Source organism: Vigna unguiculata, chromosome 1 (genome assembly GCF_037176805.1).
Source record: "Vigna unguiculata cultivar grain cowpea cultivar isolate G323 ecotype 2 chromosome 1, ASM3717680v1, whole genome shotgun sequence".
Classification (NCBI taxonomy): domain Eukaryota; kingdom Viridiplantae; phylum Streptophyta; class Magnoliopsida; order Fabales; family Fabaceae; genus Vigna; species Vigna unguiculata.
Genome location: NC_140792.1, coordinates 1,083,175 through 1,092,753, shown reverse-complemented (window position 1 = coordinate 1,092,753; position 9,579 = coordinate 1,083,175). Strand labels below are relative to the sequence as shown.

Below are 9,579 nucleotides of genomic sequence, written 5' to 3'. Positions count from 1 at the left end.
AATAAAATTACTTTTCGTAACAGTTAAAAAGCTGTCACTATATTTAAAACAAATTTAAATACCCTTTTCATTGACTGTTCAAAAGTTATGAAGTGTCGATAGAACTAGAAATGTAATATATATAATAAAAGAACATCGAAACCAGTTGAATATAAAATGAGTTAAAAGTAAAAATTGTTGAAAAATTGTCAAGAAATTCATAAAATATTTTTCCTTTATCATCTTCAAAAACTAATTTTGTCCTGTGAGAAAAACTTAATTCAGTCGTAGGTTTCTCCTCCAAGTATTTATCAAAAAATATTATCCAAAAATTTTAGTTGTATTGATGTACACAGAACTAGTCAAGAAAGGCTGCACTATGTTTTAAGTCCTCACTGAGTTTGAATAGACTCACTCACACTGTATATGCCAATTCCAACACCATATCTTCACTCAAGTCTGCACAAGATGAAAGCAATTGCAGGAACAACAACTATGGCACTTGCAGATGAAGAAAGAGGTTACAATGGGAAGATAACTTGTATTGTGATTCTTTCTTGTATGGTGGCTGCCACAGGAGGCATTATCTTTGGTTATGACATAGGAATTTCAGGCATGAATTAATTTCATTGTATTTATGCTTTTTAGTTACTATCTTACTTTGAAAATTTGTGTTAGATTTGATAGATCTTGGTGTTGTTCCTTTGCTGTTATAACTTTCATGACCACACATAGCTGTTGAAAAGCTTAGTTGTTGGAAGTCTCCTCTGATACCATGTTAAAAGTGAACTTTAAGTATAACTCAACCTCACAAAACCGGCTTGTAAGGTGAGATTTGCATCTCACTTATATATTATGAATTGGTCTTATCTCTAATCGATGTGGGACTTCCAACATTAGTGAAGGAATATACCATTTTTACTGAAAAGATACACATTCAAATCATGTTGATGTTCTGAAGTTTTCTCCCTTCATTTTGATCAGTGATTCATACACTTTGATCAACTTTAACTAATTTGGCAGAAGTGGTGCAGGTGGAGTAACATCTATGGTGCCATTTCTGGAGAAATTTTTCCCAAAAGTATACTTGAAGATGAAGCAAGACAGCAATATTAGCAACTACTGCAAGTTTGATAGCCAGCTCCTAACAACATTCACTTCATCACTTTACATAGCAGGCCTTGTAGCATCTTTCTTTGCCTCATCAGTCACAAGAACCTTTGGCCGCAAACCATCAATCCTCACAGGTGGTGCTGCATTTCTCATTGGAGCAGCTCTTGGTGGTGCAGCTCTCAACATATACATGCTTATTCTTGGTCGAGTTATGCTTGGAGTTGGAATTGGCTTTGCCAACCAGGTACCCTTTTCCTTACAAAACTTTCTTTTTATATATGCATACTAAATGAGAAATTATTATATGATCCGGAATGTCTAAGGTAAATTGTGACCGATGTAATAATAATAATGAAATCAAGACTGTGACAGGCTATGATGTACGGACACGATACATGTATCAGATATGACACGTATATGATACACTGGTATCAGATACGGCACGTATCTGATACACTAATATGTTTATTTTTAAAATTTCATTGTTTTGCAGTCAGTTCCTTTATATCTATCTGAAATGGCACCTCCAAGATACAGAGGAGCAATCAACATAGGTTTCCAGCTTTGTGTTGGCATTGGTGTTCTATCAGCAAATCTGACAAACTTTGGCACAGAAAAGATCAAAGATGGCTGGGGTTGGCGTATTTCTTTAGCTATGGCAGCAGTTCCAGCCTCAATGCTCACTCTGGGGTCACTTTTTCTCCCAGAAACACCCAACAGCATAATCCAACACAGCAGGGACCATCACAAGGCTAAGCAAATGCTGCAACGCATCCGTGGCACCAATGATGTTGAACAAGAACTAGAAGACCTCGTTGAAGCAAGTCACATTTCAAACTCCATCAAACACCCTTTTAAGAACATCTTGCACAGAAAGTACAGGCCTCAACTTGTCATGGCTATAGCCATACCCTTCTTCCAACAGTTCACAGGAATCAATGTCATTTCCTTCTATGCTCCAATCCTCTTCCTAACCATTGGATTAGGCGAAAGTGCTTCACTTCTTCTGTCAGCAATTGTAACTGGTGTTGTAGGCACTACTTCAACATTCATCTCAATGCTCATGGTTGATAAGCTTGGGAGAAGAGTTTTGTTCATATCTGGGGGCATTCAGATGTTCTTGTCACAAGTTATTGTAGGGAGCATCATGGCAACTCAACTTGGTGACCATGGTGAAATAAGCAAAACATATGCATATTTGATTTTACTTTTGATATGCATATATGTTGCAGGGTTTGCATGGTCATGGGGGCCACTAGGATGGTTGGTTCCTAGTGAGATTTTCCAAATGGAGATTAGATCAGCAGCACAAAGTATCACTGTTGCTGTGAATTTTCTCTTCACCTTCATAGTTGCTCAAACTTTTCTCAGCATGCTGTGCCATTTCAAGTCAGGCACATTCTTCTTCTTTGGGGGGTGGGTGGTGGTGATGACAGTATTTGTATACTTGCTGTTGCCAGAGACCAGGAATGTGCCAATTGAGCAAATGGATAGAGTGTGGAGAGAACACTTTTTTTGGAAAAGAATTGTGGGAGAAATTTGAGGTATTCACAACACAAGTAGCATTCACATACTTTTGAGGAATTTGCTTACCGACTTTACCTACTTCAATTTGAACAGAAGAACAACGTGACTTAAAAATATTCATGAACAAATATACATATTCATATCAATCATTGAATTCATAAGTTAAAGAATTACAGAACATGTGGTCTATATAAAACTGCATTACTCTTTAATAGAATTATACAAAAATTTAAAAACACGAGCATCATAAACAATAATTTTTTTCATATTCAAAGATTATATAATTTTATTTTTGTTCCTACCACATTTATTCAAGATTTTCAGTCTGAGATCCACTCATTCAGCATCATGTGCAACGTTCGTAAGCAGTTGTCAGTATCTGTTAACTCCTTGGTCCTACTGGTCCCATGCTTTTCCCCTCCACAAGCTGAAGTTAGTCAAATTGCACAATTAACACATTGAGGAAAAAAATTACCATTGTACGCTGCTAATTTTGTCCTTCATGGTATAGTTAGAGACACATCTCAGTCACAGCACATATAAAATAAAATAATACCCTATTATTGAAGCAACGCAAGGTTGACATTTATAAGTAAATCAAAAGTCTTATCCCATAATTGAGGCAGTGCAAATTTCAGCAGTGACATAAAAAATCCAAACCAATACATATATCTGATGAAAAGTTTGGTTGACCACAGAAGTTAAAAAACACTACTTGCTTATCAATTATCACGAAGCCTATATAAAACCCCAACCAATCTCTCTAAGCTTTCACCTGTGTACTAAAGAGGCTATCAATGGCTGGTGGGTTTTCTATAGAAAGTGAAAATGTCCAAAGCAATGGTAAGATAACCCTTTATGTTGTGCTGTCTTGTATGATGGCCGGCATGGGAGGTCTCCTCTTCGGCTACGATATTGGAGTAGCCGGAGGGGTGACTTCAATGGATTCATTTCTGAAGAAGTTCTTCCACAAAGTGTATATCCAGAAAGAAGAAGCCAAAGTCAGCAACTACTGTGTATTTGACAGCCAACTCTTGACCTCTTTTACATCATCTCTCTATGTTTCTGGCCTTGTCACTACCTTCTTTGCTTCTTATGTCACCAAAGCCTTTGGCCGCAAAGCATCCATTGTGGCCGGCGGCGCCGCCTTCCTGGCCGGCACAGCTCTCGGAGGTGCAGCTTTCAATGTGTTGATGCTCATATTTGGAAGACTTTTGCTTGGAGTTGGGGTTGGTTTTGCAAACCAGGTAGCTAGCTATATCTTTTCCTTCGTTTTTCTACACTGTTACAAGCTTTTCAGATATTTAGTACAACTTAAGATTAAACCTGTGTAATTTAGTAAATTACACAGTTTTTTCGGGATCTAGCTTCTTTTCTTTCAGAGTTGACTTAGACAAAATGAAAATTGTTTCTTTTTTTTTTTTGTGTCATATCTATCTGTAATTTCTGTAGGCTGTTCCTTTGTATCTATCTGAAATGGCACTACCACGACTAAGAGGAGCAATCAGCAATGGCTTCCAATTAAGCCTTTGCATTGGTCAGTTGCTGGCTACCCTAGTGAACTATGGATCAGAGAAGATTGAAGGTGGGTGGGGTTGGCGTGTGTCTCTATCCGTGGCAGGTGTACCAGCCTCAGTACTAATACTCGGTGCACTTTTCCTCCCCGAAACTCCAAACAGCTTGATCCAACGAGGCCATGACCCTCAAAAGGCCAAGTTACTACTTCAGCGAATTCGTGGTACAGAAGATGTACAAGCTGAACTTGATGATCTCATAAAAGCAAGTTCTTCAAAAGCCAACAACAAACAATCATATAAGATCATTTTCAAACGAAGATACAGGCCTCAGCTCGTGATGGCAGTGGCCATGCCATTTTTCCAGCAAATGACAGGGATAAACGTGATCGGTTTCTATGCCCCTTTACTTTTCAGGACAATTGGGTTAGGAGAAAGTGTGTCACTGCTTTCAGCTGTGATGACAGTACTCATAGGTACTGTGGCAACATTCTTATCAATGTTCATAGTTGATAAGCTAGGAAGGAGAGCCTTGTTCATGATTGGAGGCATTCAGATGTTTGCATCAGAGGTTATAATTGGTGGCATAATGGCCTTTCATCTGAAAGATCATGGTGAACTGAGCAAAGGGTATGCTCTTGTGGTTATGGTTATGGTGTGCATATATTGTGCTGCGTTTTCGTGGTCATGGGGGCCATTGGGTTGGTTGGTGCCGAGTGAAATTTTTCCTTTGGAGATTAGATCAGTGGGGCAAAGCATCACAGTGGCAGTGAGCTTTATCTTCACTTTCGCTGTTGGTCAGACTTTTCTGGCCATGCTTTGCCACTTGAAGTCTGGGATTTTCTTCTTCTTTGGAGGGTGGGTGGTGGTCATGACTCTATTTGTGTACTATCTTCTGCCAGAGACCAAACAAGTGCCGCTTGAACAGATGGAGAAAGTGTGGCAAGAACACTGGTTTTGGAAGAGAATAGTGGGTGAAACGAGTGATGATAAAGAGCATAAACTTGAGATATGAATGTGATACTTGAAGGAAGTTCTGAATCAAATGTTCTACTGATGTTAGCTTAATCATTTGTCTGTATATCAAATGTACTACAAAGCAATAAGATGGTTTTCAGTTTGGAATTGTTAAAACAGTTTTCTCCACTCTTAAAAACTGTACCTGTAAACAGAAGAGCATGTTCATCCACGTTCATTTCAAGCACTTTTTCTATACTTTATGAATTATCTAGATCACAAAACATAATAGTAACGTGTTGTAAGTCAATTTCTTACTACTTGAGCAAACAGCATTGAAACTGTACGCAAACATTGTTAATTGAAATATCAGAATGAAGAATAATATTACAATAAAAGTACATCTACGCGCTATTAATTTTCCTGAGTCAAGAAAATTAGCATGCTGATTTGAATTCATTTGTTGGTAGATACTGATTCTCGGAATAGTATCAGTCCAAGGATAGGGTACAGATACGACACAAATACGGATACGGAGATACGGCTAAAGTGAAAAAATATAGGACACGGGACACGGCGTGTATATACATGTTAAGTTTGAAACTGTCAACTAATATATTGTCAATTAACACAAAAATGAATCCAATCTATTTATCTAATATCCAATATGCGAAAAGTAGTGAAAAAATAAGATTTATTCCTTATTTTAATCATCAAAATCATGTTAAAGATAAAAAAATATCTTTTAAATTGGACATAGTGTGTCCTACAAGTATTGTACGAGTGTCGATGTCCGATACGTGTTGGACACAGGACACATCATTTATGAGGTGTGTCGGAGCATCAAACTGAGTATTTAGATGTCCAACCATGACATGTTAATTTGGATAAAGTCGTGTTTAATGGGTACGACTTGCCCTGACTCAGAAATTTTTTAAGATGTTACACCACTCTCGTAATTACGAATCAAATTACCCCACATTTATAAAACAACAGTGAATTACGAACAGTGAAGAGAGCCATGAAATTCATTCTTTGTAGTGGATGTAACTACCAATCTTTCATGATTTTAAATTCATTCTTTATAATGAATGCAACTACCAATCTTTAATGATTTTTTTTTTCTTCCGATTTGGTTGTTAATTTGATGTAGTTATTGCATTGAATAATTAGGAGCACCAACTAACATATTTGTTTGACTTGAATCTTCCCTAAGTGCCTTGATTTTTAGGATGGAAATTATATTTGGTTTTTTAGATTGCTTGAAGACAGATAAAGTTTTAAATTTCGTGTGATTTGATAACTACAAAATATATAAATATTTCAGTTTAAAATATGACAAGGTCCTTATCTTTCTTTTAATTTGTCTGTAAGTTCTGATTAACTTTATAGGAATTTTGTTTTATAAGGACTTTTTTTTTTTTGTTAAAGTAAGTCTGGGATTTTCTTCTTCTTTAGACGATATTTGTGTACTATTTTTTTTGCTAGAGACTAAAATGCCACTTGAGTAGATGGAGAAAGTGTGGGACGAAGATTCGTTTTGAAAGAGAACAGTGGGTGAAATGAGTGACAGAGAGCATAAGCGTGAGATATGAATATGCTACTTCAACGAATTTTAGGAAATGGGACAGAGAAAGAATGAGGTTGTTTATTTTAAATAATGGAGAAGTGAAAATTAAAGTTTGTGAGAGTGGGGGATTATTTGATGAATGTGATAAATAAAAAGATAAATCAAAATAATATAAAATTAAATGTAATTATTATTATTATTATTATTATTATTTAATTATTTTTCATGTGTTTTAATTTACACAATTAACATTATTATTTTTATATTATTATTATTATTATTGTTATTATCATTAATAATAATAAAATTTATATTATTACAACTATTAATTGTTATTATTAGTTATTAAAGTTAATTATTATAAACTATTGTTATTATTATTGTCATGATCATGATCATTATTAATATTAATAATAACATATGAAAAATAGTTTACATTTATGTTTATACTAGTTTAATTTATAAGTATTTAATATATTTTATAATTCAAACAGATCATTAATTAAAAATTAAGGATAAAATGGTAAAAATAGTATGTGATGATGTGATTTTCTTTGCAAATTCCTGTAAATTTCTTCTACTACGAGATGGGTTTCATCCACCTCTCCCCCAAATTCATCTCCAAGAATTCCTGCAAATCCCTTAGAGTGTGTTTGGATAGAGTATTTTAATGAAGCAATTCATTTTTTTAAGAATTTAGATCTTTGTAATGAAATGCTTTGTTTGGATAGAAAAATTAAAAAGCATTTCAAATGCAAGTATTTTTTTGAAGGATTTCAATTAGCTAAATTAGTAGAAATTCAAATACCCTCAAAATAGGTGGAATTTGAAATTCTTCTCACTCAACCTCACATTCTAGACGATCTAGATGGGCACGACGACTCGGACGTACCCGACGACCCGGACGGGCCAAACGACCAGAACGTGCCCGATGACCCAGACGGGCTAGACGACCCGGACGGGCCCGACGATCCGGACAGGTCCAACGACCCGGACGGACTCGACGACCCGGACAAGCCCGACGACCTGGACGAACCCGGCAACCCAGACGGGCCTGACGACCCAAACTCGCCCGACGACCCAAACGACCCAAACGGGCCCGATGACCCAGACAGGTCTGACGACCCAAACGGGCCTGACGATCCAGACGGGCCCGATGACTCGGACGGGCCTGACCTAGACAACCCGAACGAGCCCGACGACCTGGATAGACCCAACGATCCAAACGAGCATGACGACCCAAACTAGCCCTTCCAAATCATTGGGCCCGACAACCCGGACGAGCCCGACGACTCGGACGTTCCTGACGACCCGGAAGTGCGGGACAACGCGGACAGGCTCGACGACCCGAACGGGCCCAACGACCCGAACAGGAACGATGACCCAGACGGGCCCGACGATCCAAACAGGCCCGACGACTTATACGGGCCAGACTACCCGAACGGTCCCGACGAACCGGACTAACCTGACGGTTTGAATGGGCCCGTACAAGTTGTCGGGCCCGTCTAGGTCATCGGGTCTGTTTGGGTCGTCGAGCGTGTCCAAATCGTTGGGCCCATCTGAGTTGTCGGGCCACCCAACCTGTCTGGGCTTCCCAGCCTGTCCGGGTCGTCGAACGTGTGTAGTATGGGCCATCAGGCCTCTAGATCATCAGGCCACCCAGCCTGTCTGGGATTTCCAGTCGGTCCAGCTCGGGTGGGTCGTCGGGTCTAACCAATCTGGTTGCGTAGTTGGGTCTGCCCGACCCATCTGGGTTGTCGAGCATGTTTACAAATTTATCATGAACTCAAAACATAATTAAGCGTAAAATAAATATTGTTAAAATTAAATTTTATCTCACAATAAATTCAATTTGTTTTTTCCAAACAAGAAATTGAAATGTTAGGTATTTTAATGTCCTTATCCAAACAAGTTATTTAAAAAATGAATGGAATTTAATTACAAGCAATTCAAATACAAAGCATTTCAATTTCTAAGCATTGTTGAAATGCTCCATCCAAACACAAGGTTAGAAACAAATTAAAGATATCATTTCATTTCCTTCCTCTTGAATAGTACATTTTTAATAGCAAATAAACCCTTTAAGTATATTTTTTACTTTACAAAAGATATTGGAAAAACACGTCATCTTTATTTCCAAGAATAACCCTATTAATAAATAAATAAATAAACATAAGGATACACAAACATTACAATGTGCAAACTTCAAATCTCTTGACCCCAAGTACACTCACAATCTCCATAGCAAAAGTTTAACTACACTTCATAACATTATACTACAAATGTGTAAAAAAAAAAAAAAACAAACATTAGTTCAAAGTGTCTTAGACTTAGGATGATCAAAACCATAAACCTAGAATCCATTATATAGCCACCAACACTCACTCCCTTGCTTATCCTAGGTGATGTGGAACTTTACAAGATGCATAATTTTCAGTCATACTCAACAATGTCCACCATGATAAATAGACGCATCTTCATTGCCTATACCAACAATCATACTCCACTTCATAAAACAGTATATTCACCTGGAATTAAACCATCCCAAGAATTTTCATACACTCTGCATCAAAGCTAGTCAATACTCATGTATAAATTACAACTAGAAAAAACTTATCTCACAATCTGCCCAAACAGGAATTGTCACATGTCACAATCCTCCACTTTCAAATAAGACCAACCAAGAGATGCCAAATGTCACCTCCATCCACTCTTATATTTAACCAACCAGGAGTTGCCACGTCATCTCCTTCTTCCTTAAGAAAATCTACAAAAAACACACAGTATTCGTCTTCATCTTCATCACATCACCACAGTCAGACACCACAACTCAGATCCATCGTTCAACTTTCATCAAAGCGGCAGGACCTCATTACCACTATGCCTCAGCTCATGCAGATCGAAACAACTTTGTCCATC

At 37.5% G+C, this 9,579-nt stretch overlaps 2 protein-coding genes across 2 annotated transcripts; both read left to right on the top strand.

Moving 5' to 3' along the window:
• Positions 1–336: 336 nt before the first annotated feature.
• On the top strand, positions 337–3,146 carry LOC114194280 (hexose carrier protein HEX6-like). The gene is made up of 3 exons (XM_028084408.2): positions 337–592; positions 1,014–1,336; positions 1,586–3,146. Exons 1-3 carry the CDS (start codon positions 406–408, stop codon positions 2,633–2,635), a joined length of 1,560 nt encoding a protein of 519 aa, XP_027940209.2. The 5' UTR covers positions 337–405; the 3' UTR covers positions 2,636–3,146.
• A 148-nt stretch (positions 3,147–3,294) lies between these two features.
• Positions 3,295–5,267, top strand: LOC114194287 (hexose carrier protein HEX6-like). The gene is made up of 2 exons (XM_028084417.2): positions 3,295–3,866; positions 4,072–5,267. The coding sequence occupies exons 1-2, from the start codon at positions 3,417–3,419 to the stop codon at positions 5,146–5,148; spliced, it is 1,527 nt and encodes a 508-aa protein (XP_027940218.1). The 5' UTR covers positions 3,295–3,416; the 3' UTR covers positions 5,149–5,267.
• The last annotated feature ends 4,312 nt before the right edge of the window (positions 5,268–9,579 follow it).

Excerpts from the sequence above, each read along its gene's own strand:
- LOC114194280 (XM_028084408.2), top strand. The coding sequence starts at position 406 with ATGCCAATTCCAACACCATATCTTCACTCAAGTCTGCACAAGATGAAA. Across the intron at positions 593-1,013 it reads TTATGACATAGGAATTTCAG|GTGGAGTAACATCTATGGTG; the intron begins GCATGAATTAAT and ends GAAGTGGTGCAG. Across the intron at positions 1,337-1,585 it reads GAATTGGCTTTGCCAACCAG|TCAGTTCCTTTATATCTATC; the intron begins GTACCCTTTTCC and ends ATTGTTTTGCAG.
- LOC114194287 (XM_028084417.2), top strand. The coding sequence starts at position 3,417 with ATGGCTGGTGGGTTTTCTATAGAAAGTGAAAATGTCCAAAGCAATGGT. Across the intron at positions 3,867-4,071 it reads GGGTTGGTTTTGCAAACCAG|GCTGTTCCTTTGTATCTATC; the intron begins GTAGCTAGCTAT and ends TAATTTCTGTAG.